This window comes from Hypomesus transpacificus, chromosome 22 (assembly GCF_021917145.1).
Source record: "Hypomesus transpacificus isolate Combined female chromosome 22, fHypTra1, whole genome shotgun sequence".
NCBI classification, from domain to species: domain Eukaryota; kingdom Metazoa; phylum Chordata; class Actinopteri; order Osmeriformes; family Osmeridae; genus Hypomesus; species Hypomesus transpacificus.
Genome location: NC_061081.1, coordinates 14828458 through 14841941, shown reverse-complemented (window position 1 = coordinate 14841941; position 13484 = coordinate 14828458). Strand labels below are relative to the sequence as shown.

General features: G+C 42.4%; 1 protein-coding gene across 3 annotated transcripts; it reads right to left on the bottom strand.

Moving 5' to 3' along the window:
• Positions 1–243: 243 nt before the first annotated feature.
• ppa2 (inorganic pyrophosphatase 2) lies at positions 244–9573 on the bottom strand. 3 transcript variants are annotated; one of them, XM_047045503.1, is made up of 13 exons: positions 9540–9573; positions 7808–7875; positions 6887–6957; positions 6721–6762; positions 6568–6621; positions 5855–5974; positions 5065–5151; positions 4471–4597; positions 2112–2239; positions 1819–1904; positions 1298–1367; positions 843–882; positions 244–708 (listed from the first exon to the last, which is right to left on the bottom strand). In XM_047045503.1, exons 1-13 carry the CDS (start codon positions 9554–9556, stop codon positions 680–682), a joined length of 939 nt encoding a protein of 312 aa, XP_046901459.1. In that variant the 5' UTR covers positions 9557–9573; the 3' UTR covers positions 244–679. The 3 variants fall into 3 exon arrangements, with proteins under 3 accessions (XP_046901459.1, XP_046901458.1, XP_046901457.1); XM_047045502.1 differs by lacking the exon at positions 9540–9573 and having other exon boundaries at positions 6887–6951; positions 7808–8155; XM_047045501.1 differs by lacking the exon at positions 9540–9573 and having other exon boundaries at positions 7808–8151.
• Positions 9574–13484: the final 3911 nt, after the last annotated feature.

Genomic DNA, 13484 nt, shown 5'->3' with positions numbered 1-13484 from the left:
CGGATATGAATACTGACATGGGCTCAGTAACCAACCGGATATGAATACTGACATGGGCTCAGTAACCAACCGGATATGAATACTGACATGGGCTCAGTAACCAACCGGATATGAATACTGACATGGGCTCAGTAACCAACCGGATATGAATACTGACATGGGCTCAGTAACCAACCGGATATGAATACTGACATAGGACGTTAGGCAACTGTCATAATAGATTGAATGGCTGAAGCAAAAATGTAACATCTTGATGCTTTTATTTATCCAAATAAGGACCATTTTTATCCGTTTAACAGGCCCTGAAAGCCATATTGGCACATAAACTGGCATCATTAAATAAAATGGACTCTTACTGTACATAATATCCAGTACAAGAACATAAGAAACGTAATAAACCAACTTACTTTTGGTATTCATTTACAGTTTAGAGGGTGGGGTCCCCTTATTTCATCAGTATAATCGTGATCAAAACTTGAATACATACAACTTAAATGTGACGTTTTATGTCTTCAACAATAAAACCCTGAAATCCAATTTCAATAAAAATGAATTTCCAACTGAAATTAACTGCATACAAAATATTTTTAATTTAATAGAAATACAGTAGTTGAAAGGGCTTAGAAGTTGATATTAGACTCAACTAAGATCTTCCTGGTGTCTTGATCCAATCCAAGAATCACTTGTTGGGGAAATACCATTTGTCCACTACAAAAGAAAAATATATTTGAATTCATGTATTGTTTCAGGGTAAAAGCTTTACAATACACTTGCAGCGGCCGGTTGCTATGCTATTAGGTTGGTTGCTATGAGGAAGTAAAGGGATTCAGCACCAAACGAACCTTCAGCAGGAACAGGAAGTGGATCCCCCCAAGTCGGAGCCTAAACAGGAAACGTACAGGAATCAAAGGAAACGTACGTCATGTTCATCAAAGACAAACCTACAGGTGGTTTTACCACCTGGTTTACACCTGCCAGCCAGCCAGCCAGCCATGAAGCTGCAACAGGCACAGATGAGAAGTTAAAACACTCAGTGTGGTGCGGTTAATTAGCACTGGGGGAACATGCAATCTCTTGATCTGCAGTCAAATACTCTTTCACTGAGCTTTAGCCACACACCAGACTTGTGTTAACACGGTGGTGGCATTTCTAGCACCTGCCTTTTTTAAGGCTGCAAGACACACATCTCATGGGTGTTTAGCACCATGTCATGATAATGTAGGAACCAGCTGAAGAGAAGTCATCACAGCGTCTGACTCAAACACAAGACTAGAGACGTCAGGTTTCCAGCTCTTACCGACTTCACCACACAGACGGCATCTTCGCAGCTGCATTTGTGTGGACTCTCACAGACAGACACGTTCTTACTGTGGACAAACAAACATATTACGTTTACGTGAAACAGTCTAAAAACGCATTCCTAACTCAGGGGTCTCACACCCTGTTCCTGGACAGCTTCCTGCCTGTTGCTCCAATCACACGCATTTGACCTGATTCAACACGTTACCTGATCAACTAGCTCATTATTAGAATCGCGTGTGCTGGGTTTGTGTTGGAGCAAAAACCTTCAGGCAGGTAGCTCTCCAGGAGCAGGGTTGGAGACCCTACTATCTCCAGGAGCAGGGTTGGAGAGCCCTGCTCTAACCATTAGCGGTTTCCAATCAAACAGCCGTCTCCGTTTCTGTGCAGCTGATGAGGACTATTACACAAACCATCAAGCAACGTTAGAATGTGTCAACAGCAATCCCCAAAAAATATAGAGAGAGAAATCGGCAAAGATATGCTCATTTCTCCCCCACACACACACCACTAACTCACCAATCTATGTCTCCGACATTCCTCTGCTTCTGCACGAGTGCCCTCCAGTGCTCATGGGTGGACTTGATGATATCCACCGCAAAGTCCTGGAGAGGATGCAAGGAACACAATGAAAAAGGAAAATGTGGTCAGTTACCCTCGTAGAAAACAAGCAGTTCAGGCACCAGTCATCCTCTAAATGACCGCCTCTGCACTGGGATGGAACACATGCAGGCTATAAAAACACACCACATCGCTAAGTTTCGCCACATCGCCAGATCAGTTAGAGGCTAAATGGGAGAAAGTCTATGTACCTTGTCTTTGAACTGTCCATTGAAGGCAAACTGGTTCTCTGGCTTCCCATCCGGCACCTTGTATTTCCTGAACCAGTCGACAGTAGCCTCCAAATGGCCCGGTCTACTCCTGCGAACATCTTCAATACCTGAGTGGAATAGCAAAACAAGCACACGCTGCTGAATGCAAGCAGCACTTTGAATACTGGCAGTGGTTGCCCCTCAGAATGGGAAGTAGGTATTTTGCAATTCTTTATTCTCACAACTGTTGTGTTTGCATTGCTGGGATGCTAAGCAACATGGGGTAAAAAGCAACACTTCTTTAGCCTGGCATTGCCAGAAGTATTTGCATCGGTATGTGTATTTGTCTGGAACCATTCAATGTCTAAAGGCCCTGTCACACCTTAACGTTCTGGTCAACGTTCTATGACGTTAGAGGAAACGTTGCTAATCGTCCATGGTCGCTGGTATAGCGCCAGAAGAGCTCATCATAAAGTTACAAAATATATTTACATTGAGTCATTTAGCAGACGCTCTTATCCAGAGCGACTTACAGTAAGTACAGGGACATTCTCCCCGGGGCAAGTAGGGTGAAGTGCCTTGCCCAAGGACACAACGTCATGTGTACTGGCCGGGAATCGAACTTTCAACCTTCAGATTACTAGCCCGATGCTCTACCCGCTCAGCCACTTGACTCCCTGATATACAGTGCCCTCCAAAAGTATTGGAACAGTGAGGCCAATTCCTTTATTTTTGCTGTAGACTGAAAACATTTGGGGTTGACATCAAACGATGAATGTGAAACCAGAGATCAACGTTTCAGCTTTTATTTCCAGGTATTTACATCAGGATCTGATGCACAAATTAGAAAATATCACCTTTTTGTTCGAACCCACCCATTTGTCACGTGAGCAAAAGTATTGGAACATGTGACTGACAGGTGTGTTTTGTTGCCCAGGTGTGTCCTATTACATACATTATTCAATCAATAAATACCACTGAATGTCTACACTCAGGTTCAGATTGGGTAAGATAGGTTTTGTCTATGCAGACTGTATTCAGAGGTGAAAACAACATGAAAACCAGAGCGCTGTCTTTGGGTGAAAAACAAGCAATTGTGAGTCTTAGAGAAGATGGAAAATCAATCAGAGCCATTGCAGAAACATTGGCCATAGCCAGTACAACCATTTGGAATGTCCTGAAGAAGAAGAAAACTACTGGTGTACTAAGTAACAGACGTCGAACAGGTAGACCAAGGAAAACATCAGCAGTTGATGACAGAAACATTGTGAGAGCTGTAAAGAAAGACCCTAAAACAACTGTTAGTGAGATCAGCAACAACCTCCAGATGGCAGGTAGATAGTGAAGGTATCACTATCTACTGTTCGCAGAAGACTTCATGAACAAAAGTACAAGGGCTACACCAGAAGATGCAAACCACTCATTAGCAAGAAGAATAGGAAGGCCAGGCTGGAATTTGCCAAAAAGTACAGAGATGAACCTCAAAAATTCTGGGACAAAGTTTTATGGACTGATGAGACAAAGATTAACTTAAAGATACACAAGCTCATCTGTGAAACACGGTGGAGGTAATGTCATGGCTTGGGTTTGCATGGCTTCTTCTGGGACGGGCTCATTAATCTTCATTGAGGATGTAACACATGATGGCAGCAGCAAAATGAACTCGGAAGTCTACAGAAACATTTTGTCTGCCAATTTAAGGAAAGATGCAACCAAACTGATTGGCAGAGCCTTCATCATGCAGCAAGATAACGACCCAAAACACACTGCCAAAACAACAAAGGAGTTCATCAGGGGCAAGAAATGAAAGGTATTAGACTGGCCAAGTCAATCTCCAGACTTAAACCCTATAGAGCATGCATTTTACCTGCTTAAGAGGAGACTGAAGGGAGGAACCCCACAAAACAAACAACAACTGAAAGAGGCTGCAGTGAAAGCCTGGGAAAGCATCAAAAAGGAAGAATGCAAAAGTTTGGTGACGTCAATGGGTCACAGACTTGCTGCAGTTATTGAAAGCAAAGGATTTGCAACTAAATATTAAGTCTTATTCACTTAAATATGTTTTAAGTATATCTGTTCCAATACTTTTGATCACATGACAAATGGGTGGATTCAAACAAAATGTGATATTTTCTTAGTTGTGCATCAGATCCTGATGTAAATACCTGGAAATAAAAGCTGAAACGTTGATCTCTGGTCTCACGTTCATTATTTGATGTCAAGCCCAAATGTTTTCAGTCTACAGCAAAAATAATGGAATTTGCCTCACTGTTCCAATACTTTTGGAGGGCACTGTATATATATTTATACTTCAGGCCAAGTCAAAGTGCAATATTGAGATGTATTCGTTTGGTCTCACTGTTGAGTTTGGGAGCATCTGAGTCTTCTGCATTGATGGCAATGAGTTTCCAGTCTGTCTCTCCCTCGTCAATCATGGCCAGAACCCCCAGCACCTTCACCTGGATGACATCACCTGGCAAACACACCTGGAGGGACACGGGGAGCACACAAGCGCTCAAGTCATCCCATCACATACTATATTAAGAGCATCACCAAGCGCTGAAGTCATCCCATCACATACCATATTAAGAGCTTCACCAAATTGCATTTTTCCATCTCTGTAACATTGCTACATTGAGAACTTTTTTCACAGAAAGATCCTGAAAAGCGAAGACGCAATTCTTACATCCCGACTGGATTATGATGTTTATCTTGTCTTCGTTTTAAAACATTTTTTGTTTTGTTTTTCTTTTGTCTTCCTAGAGGGATAAGGCTGAGAATCGGTGCTGATCTGTGAAGCCCTCTGTGGCATTGCTTGGAAAGAGGGCTACACAAATTAGACTACATTGATCCCTTACACTGTCACAATTGTGTCAAAAGCCGAATATCCTATAATATCCTAATCCTACTGCACTGCTGTAGTCTCATGAGTACACATGAGAAGACGGCGCACCTTGGAGCCGATGTCGCACACATCTATCGGGTCGTTATCTCCACAGCACTCAGTGTCTTTGTCGGTGTGGTCCGGATCTTCCCACGTCTGTGTGATTCAAAAGAAAGAAAGCAAGCCAGGAAGGAAGGAAGGTCAATAACGTTAAAAAGAAATAGATGAAGGCCGGGCCAAACTCATTGATTATGACCTCTTTGCCCATTTTCCTTTTGTAAAACTTTCTGTTGTTTTGTTTGTTAGTAGATAGCCAACTGTAGGCGCTGAATGTAACAAGGGAATAATGGCCAAATCGATGATGCTGATGTCAATGAACATCCGGTCGTTCTAATGCACTTTTACACAATGGAGTCTGGGGCCAAACACTGGACTTCAATGAACAAGTTGGTTGTAATTAATCCTGAAGTGGTTCTGGGCACCTATCTATCATGTGTCTACATCAATACACCTGGAGAAGGCTGTATGGAGGCTGACTGACATGCAGGCTGGAAGTCTCAATGCTTCAGCTACAGAAAACAAAGAATGAATAGGGTTTGGATAAGTGAACAAAAATGCTTAAAAGAAAATCCACCCCGAGCAGAGATAACTTCCAGGCCCAGCTCGGATATGGTACGGCGAGGTCGCAGAACAAAAGAGATAAAGAGATGGTCAACACAGAACAGATGTCATGAGGGAATCGATCGTTGACTGCACACTGCGCGTCAAATCACAGTCAATAGTGTTTTGCTTCCGCCGTTTCTCTTTGAACTTTGAAACTATCTGTGGAGGTTTGACTTCCTCAAGGTGGTGCTCTCACCTGGGGCAGCGCTCCGTAGTTCCAAATGTAGCCTTTGTGAGGGAACACGTTGGCCACATATCTCAGTTTCCCCTTCTTGACGTCTTGTTTGATGGGATTCAGAGGCTCCTTCGTTGCGATCTACGGTACGAAACCCACAAAATACAAATCTGAGACAGTGACAAAACTGAATGTTTAAAAATAAATATACAACATTATCAAATGTGATGTGGGCGTGGTTTGCTGTGTCCAAAACAATTAAACTACAGAAATTTCAAAGTGCCAAACTTGTGTGCATCTTCCCCAACACATGGGTCCTCCTCGCACAAACCGAATGGCTGAATTAGAAGGGGTGAAAAACTCCAGCTTGCTCTTTCTGTGTTTTCTATTATTTACAGAAATGACCTTTATGTCAACTTGGAGAGGAGGGTATTTTCAAGTGCTTCATTCATGTCATTAACTAACCCTAACCCACCAATATGCAGCAAGAATGTCATTATAAATTAAAGGGAATTTTTGGCCCCTCCCTCTTCAGTTCAGAAGATGTATTATTGATATGATTGGCTGTTGTCTCTACACCATGTTGGAAATATAAGCTTTCATCTGGGTCTGTACCTGTCAAAACATGGCCCTTGATATTTCCTTTTTACAAGCCTATTGCACAAATCTAGAACTATAAACACAATTCGTTCAAAAAAAAAATAGATCAGACTGTAGTGATACTTGATACTTGCCTCCATTTTTGCATTTGACCACCGTGGAACTTCCACAACCATATTGAACAGCACCTGACATTCAAAAAAGGGCAAAACAAAGTCAACCGTTACCATTGAAGTCTTGTGATTGTATTCTAAAAAGACATAAATTACCCTAAAAGGCCACCATACCTCGCTCTCATTTTTCTTGATTCTTTTAGATGGCACATTTCCCTGCAGAAAGTAAAACATGTAGATTGAAAAACAAAAGATAATATTAATGTCAAAAAATGACATTTCAACTTTCTCAAACAGGTGTTCACAAGATTCAAACTGCTATTTGAAAATGTCAAGTTACCTGTTCTGTGTCCGCAAACAGCGGGATATCATGAAATGGAGAAATGTACTTCCCCTCTGCGGTCTCTGGATCAACACACAAAGACAAACTGATCTACAACCTTCTAACAACCACACACAGATACATCTTTTTAACAGCATCTTCAGGCACGAATGATTTCAACAGCCATAAAAGGTCATGTAGAGAATAGCCCTTCCTGAGGGCTTGCCTTGTGAGTCTATTGGGCTGAGGTGATGGGGTTCACACCTTGGGTGTGATCGTTCACACCTGGCTAATGTGACCTTGTTAACCTACATCTTCTATGGATTTAGTGTCAATCGACACGTGTGTAAACACCATCTCCACATTCAATGCAAAGCCAACGTTAGCTCTGGCTCATTCTGTATAGTACAATTATTTTACAATACAAAGCTAATAACTTAAGTTTGTCCGTTTACTTTCACAGTGGAAATCGGGGCATGAATTTCATGAATTTCAAGTGCTGAAATGTGAATGGTGTATCGTAGATCACTGGAATAGGTGTTAACCTGCGTTGCGGCCACATAACATATTGTGGCAGTGTGTGACATTGACAGACCAATGACAGACACGCAATGACTAGAGTCATGCAATGACAACAAAGTAGCACCGGTGACCAAGAGATGTGCAACGTAGTGTTTCCGCTATCGCACTAAATACAAAACTGTAACCTAACAGGCTGAGAAAACACAGCCTTTAATAAGGTGCTTTCCAATAAGATAGTTAGCGGCTAGTGTTGTCTGCCTACCAAGTTATGAATACGAAAGCAGCTTGCAAGTATGGTAGTAGTGTGACGTGCACAGGGACGTCTCACTACATAGTATGGTAACGGATTCGTTTAACAAAACTAGTCATTCATGCACGTAGGCCTATACAGTAGCTGTGTTGACGCGCACAACTTACTAAAATAAATCCTGTAGTCGGTGGAGTTTGGACGTCCTCTTGCTTCCGTGTGATAGTGCATTGTTGTTCTGAAATATGGGGGGGTAACGTTTGAGACCAGCTTGCTTTTAGTGGCAGGCAGCAAATCGAGTAACGCCGCCGTGTACCGTAGCGAAGGGCGCAGCCGCTGCATTACAGTTAGAGAAATTAGGATGGGCGGAAGAAGCTTTGGAAAGTGTAAGCGTTAGTACTTTCTTCCTGTTTCTGCCGGAATAAGATCCGAAGCTAAAACGGAGAGAATAGTGACATCTGGTGGTGCAACTGAAAAAATATATAGTCTTGCAACCAACAGCCAAACCATATGGAGTTAGATTAGTTTCATAATTCAAACAAACAAACGCAACACGATTCAAACAAACTTAACACGATCCAAACAAACGCAACACGATTCATACAAACATAACACGATTCAAACAAACGTAACACGATTCACAAATAAATGACCCTATTACATTCGTTTGTAGTGATGTGTCGTTCGTGAACGATTCGTTCATTTTGAACGAATCCTTATAAGGACTCGGGAGTAACGAGTCCTCTCAACGAGTGATTCGTTCATTTCCCGACTCGGTCTTTCTACGAGTCTTTGGATCATTTTTCACGTGACCTGCATAGGCTCTGTAGCTAGAGGAAACGAACGATTCGTTCCTTTCCCGACTCGGTCTTTCTACGAGTCTTTGGATCATTTTTCACGTGACCTGTATAGGCTGTAGCAAGAGGAAACGAACGATTCGTTCCTTTCCCGACTCGGTCTTTCTACGAGTCTTTGGATCATTTTTCACGTGACCTGCATAGGCTCTGTAGCTAGAGGAAACGAATGATTAGTTCCTTCCCCGACTCGGTCTTTCTACGAGTCTTTGGATCCTTTTTTCACGTGACCTGCATTGTATTTTTTAGTAGAGGAAACAGTTTCCTTATTCCCTTTCGCGTGGCCGCTGTTTTAGTAAGACGTGAATGAATTATATTCGCTCAAGTCATCATACTGACTGGTTTTGTTATTTTCACTCTACATTTACACTTACAGTTTAGTGCAGTGTTTGACGTGATAATTAAATGCTAGTGTGATAATACATGACCAAATCATACAAACTCATGATACATTATTTTAATGCAGGAATTTATTTTGAAATAGTATTTGCTGGTGCACATGTCATGCACTAACCTACAGTGGACGTATAGGGGCTATACGTCCTTTGCAGTGGACGTATAGCCCCCAACCCCCCCCCCCCCCCCCCCCCCCCCCCCCCCCCCCCCCCCCCCCCCGCCCCCCCCCCCCTCCTGAAATGAACAAATGACTCGAAAAAAGATTCGTTCATTTTACTGAACGAGATTCAAAGAACCGAATCAGTAAAAAGAACCGAACTTCCCATCACTATTCGTTTGCAACCTGACAAACACAAGTTACAAATCCCTGCATTCGTTGGTATGAATCCTTGCATTCGTTCGTGTGGATTTTTGGAACTTTCCTGACGCGCTTTGATCCACAAATGCATTTTTTCTAAAAGATATCCTCTGCAGCCTATCAGATGTCTCCAATTTTAGCCAATCACCGGAGAATGTCTAATATGGGTAGACGGGCTCTGCGTTAGCCTAGGAAACACGGAAAATGACTAAACATGAATCCTGCCATTCTCAACAATATTTAATCAGGTATGATCATCGGTTTAATAAGATTAACAAGCAATATTTCACCTACATGCTACCAGACGACATTGCTCGTGATCTGAAGGAGACGATGTCCGTCATTATGGCAGGTTGTTGAAGTCCACATAGACACGTTAATGTGATTGGCTAAAATTGGAAGAGACGATCTGATAGGCTGCTGAGGATATCTTTTAGAAAAAATGCATTTGTGGATCAAAGCGCGTCAGGAAAGTTCCAAAAATCCACACGAACGAATGCAAGGATTCACACCAACGAATGCAAGGATTTGTAACTTGTGTTTGTCAGGTTGCAAACGAATGTAATAAGGTCATTTATTTGTGAATCGCTTTACATTTGTGAATCACGAAATACATTTGTGAATCGTGTTACGTTTGTTTGAATCGTGTTACGTTTGTTTGTTTGATTCGTGTTATGTTTGTATGAATCGTGTTACGTTTGTTTGGATCGTGTTAAGTTTGTTTGAATCGTGTTGCGTTTGTTTGTTTGAATTATGAAACTAATCTAACTCCATAAAACCACAACAGTGGAAGGCCACTGTACAACATCATTGATTTCATAAACGCAAAAAAGGCTACGCGTGTTCATTTCGATCTGACTATCCGTCTTCGCCCGCTGAAGTGCCTCAATAATGTGTCACAGTAGCCTACTATATTACAATGTTTGAAAAAATAAAGTGCTATTCCAACCATAGCTTTATTACATTATGTTAGGCTATATGGGGATATATTTTGTGTTGCCATGACAGCCAACCATTTGAAGGCTTGATCTATGATGTACGGGAGCAGTTCGCATAATGACATACTCCTTTTCTGCCGGTTCCTGCTTTTATTCTTGCCGACCCGTTTTCTCAAGTCGGTATTGGTTTTTCAATGTGTCGCTTATCTTTTGCCGCCACCTACCTGCCGCCAGGGTCAGTCTCGGAAGGAGGAAAACATGTAAGAAGGCGACATTTGGCAAGAGAAAATGGCGGACATGCGTTCATGGGGGAAGCAGGCCAACATCCCGTTTAGCCCAGGAGAGATGTGTGTTGTGGAACTTACCCTGACTGCGTTGATATAGTATTAGGTCTCTAAACCTTGCCTTGGATTATCAGACACTGTATAGTAGGCACGTGCAATGTAGGTGTGCAAATGTTGACATGTTTGTGTAAATTGCTAAAATTATAAGGATTAAAACACTTAAATTATCGATCGTGATGTAAGTGATCGTGTGACATGTTTTCTCCCCCCCACACACACCTGAAACAGAGGATACAGTCCTCCTCCCTCCCTTAGAGAGATATCATCTGGCTAAAACAGTCTCCATAGTAACAACCTGCCATGTGGCTTTCATGTGTTTTGAGGGTCTAATGATGTTCAGGAGATGACCAAAGTCCTGTATGTCCTATCTGCCCCCCCTCACACACACACACACACACACACACACACACACACACACACACACACACACACACACACACACACACACACACACACACACACACACAGTTTCTCTAGTCAAAGCCATAAACATCTTGGTTTATTCAAACAAAGCATGGATAGAAATCCCAACCCTTAAAACTAAAGCTGTTGATTCGACTGACGTCTTTCAGCAACTGGAATCTCAAAATACATCTCCATGTACACATGCTAGTGTGTGCGTTACACACAAATTAAATCTGACCTGATTGTTGATTTATCACGATATGTCATGTGACAGGAGAAGTCTTTGAGAAGAGGGACAGGCTGGAAGGGTTTTACAAGTGGGTGTTTGTTTCTCAAGTTCAAAGCAACTAAAGCTTTATACGTCTTACGCCACCACAACGGAAGAGTCCAACTCTGTAAATGTCATTAAGACTCACCTGACTGTGTGCATGTGTGTGTGTGTTTAGTATCATTATCTCGTGACTGTGGCATGTGACTAGCATCTATTGACTGTAGCCCATTGTCCTTGTGTGAGGTCATTGTAGACAGTCTTTCTCTTCCTAGCATGTGCGTAGCAGAACCCTGCGGGCCCTCCACACCTCCGGGTGCCGCGCTGCTGGATTCATATACAGCCTCCTCTAAGAAACGAGGATTTGATCGTGTGTGTCGGGTCACTGAGACTCTCATTACATCATTTGTTAGAGGCGACAGTGTAAGAGGGAGAGAGAGGGAGACAGAAAGAGATGGGAGAGAGGAATATGTAGACAGAGCTAGAGAGAGGGAGAAAGAGGAAGATGTAGAGAGGGAGGGAGGGAGGGAGATGTAGAGAGAGGGAGGGAGGGAGGGAGATGTAGAGGGAGGGAGGGAGGTGTAGACAGAGGGAGAGGGAGAGAGAGGGAGAGAAAGACAGGGAGATGTAGAGGGGGAGATGTGGAAAGATAGAGAGAGAAGGAGAAAGAAAGAGGGAGAGAGGGAGGGAGAGAAAGAAAGAAAGAGGGAGAGAGGGAAGGAGAGAGAGAGGGAGAGAGGACCCATCCAAACAGTATTGTGTGAGCCCACCTTGCTCATCTGGAAACACAACATGACTTCACTGCGTCTTTACTTCCACCATCTGTCCTTTTACGTCTGATAAATATATTTCAGTTCTGGTGTGCACTAGAAACGTTCACTTTGTGTCATTTTTGTTTTGACGTTATGTGTAGCAGTGTCTACCACAACTATGGGAATACCCAGTGTTATCTTGGGAGATCTGTGCCAACTACCATTAAAAATACTTTGACTTTGACGGCACCCAGGAAGCCTCTCAGGCATGTTCTTCATTGTTCTCATCAGGAATGCTGTTCCTGCCTGCCTTGTCTCTGAGCCTTTATTGTATCAGAAGGTGAATATTCCTGTCTGGCCAGATCTGGCCATTATTCTAAAGACAAATGATGACAGTAGGCTATTGTGACATGAGAGAACCCACGCTAATCTTGTGCAGTGCCACGTTAGTGCATGATGTCACAGTGTGAGGATTCATTTGCAGGACATGTAGATACACACTCCTTCATTATCACATGTACTAATGAAGACTGTTCAGTTTGTGTACTGCTGTTAGTGATATCCAGGTACCTTAGCCTGACTACAGCAGTTATAGAGATTGTATCTCTATACAATCACTGTACTTCCCGTTTGGTTCTTTGTACTGTGCATTAAAATCAAATCAAAATATACCCTCAGTGTCAACTTTCGTGTCTCTCTCTGTGGAGAGTTTAGTACGGACCTGAGCTGCTGTTGTTGGGTGCTTGGTCTGTCAGGGCTGTACTCCATGAGACAGCACAGACAGAGCTGGGTCGACAGGCTGGCTGGAGCGCAGGTGAGTATACAGACTCTGACCCCCCTGCCTCCCTCCTCTGCCTGGGATGCACTTTGCTCTGGGCTCTGTTTGCTCTGTTGTTGTTCACAAGAGCTTTGGCCTACACTAAGGTAAGCACTTGAGAGAATATCGCATATCTAGAGTGTATATTTAAGTATGTTTTATATAATAATTGTTTTTATTTCTGATTTATTTGATCTGGAAATGATTTTCAAGTATTGTGCAACTTTCTCAGCAAAAAGGTAACATTCCAGGTCATTAAGTCAGATTGGATTTGCATTTTTACCAAATACTTGACATTCGTCAGTTTTTTTTACTGGATTTAAAGGTACAATAGGTGGTATTATATCTGTAAAAAGAACCTACGGTTTGTCATCTAAATACATATTATTAACAAAGCCTTCACTCAGGTGTCTGTGTGCCCATGAAGTTGTAAAGTCTAATTTTGGAGCGGCCCTCTACTTTCCAGCCAGTTATGTTTGGACGATCCTGTTCCAACCAATCGCCTTTTGCCAGGTCATGCCGTCCTCCTCGACTTGTGTTGTGAAACCTGTCAATCAAACTGGAGCTGGAGGAAAGCATGGAAGTTCAGACAAAAACTGGTATGGCTGTTTGTCATCTTTGAATTTATACATAAATAATTGATAAATGTAATATAAATATTTATACATTATATCAATATTTATATAGTGCAGCTTTGAACAGGTATATTCATGCA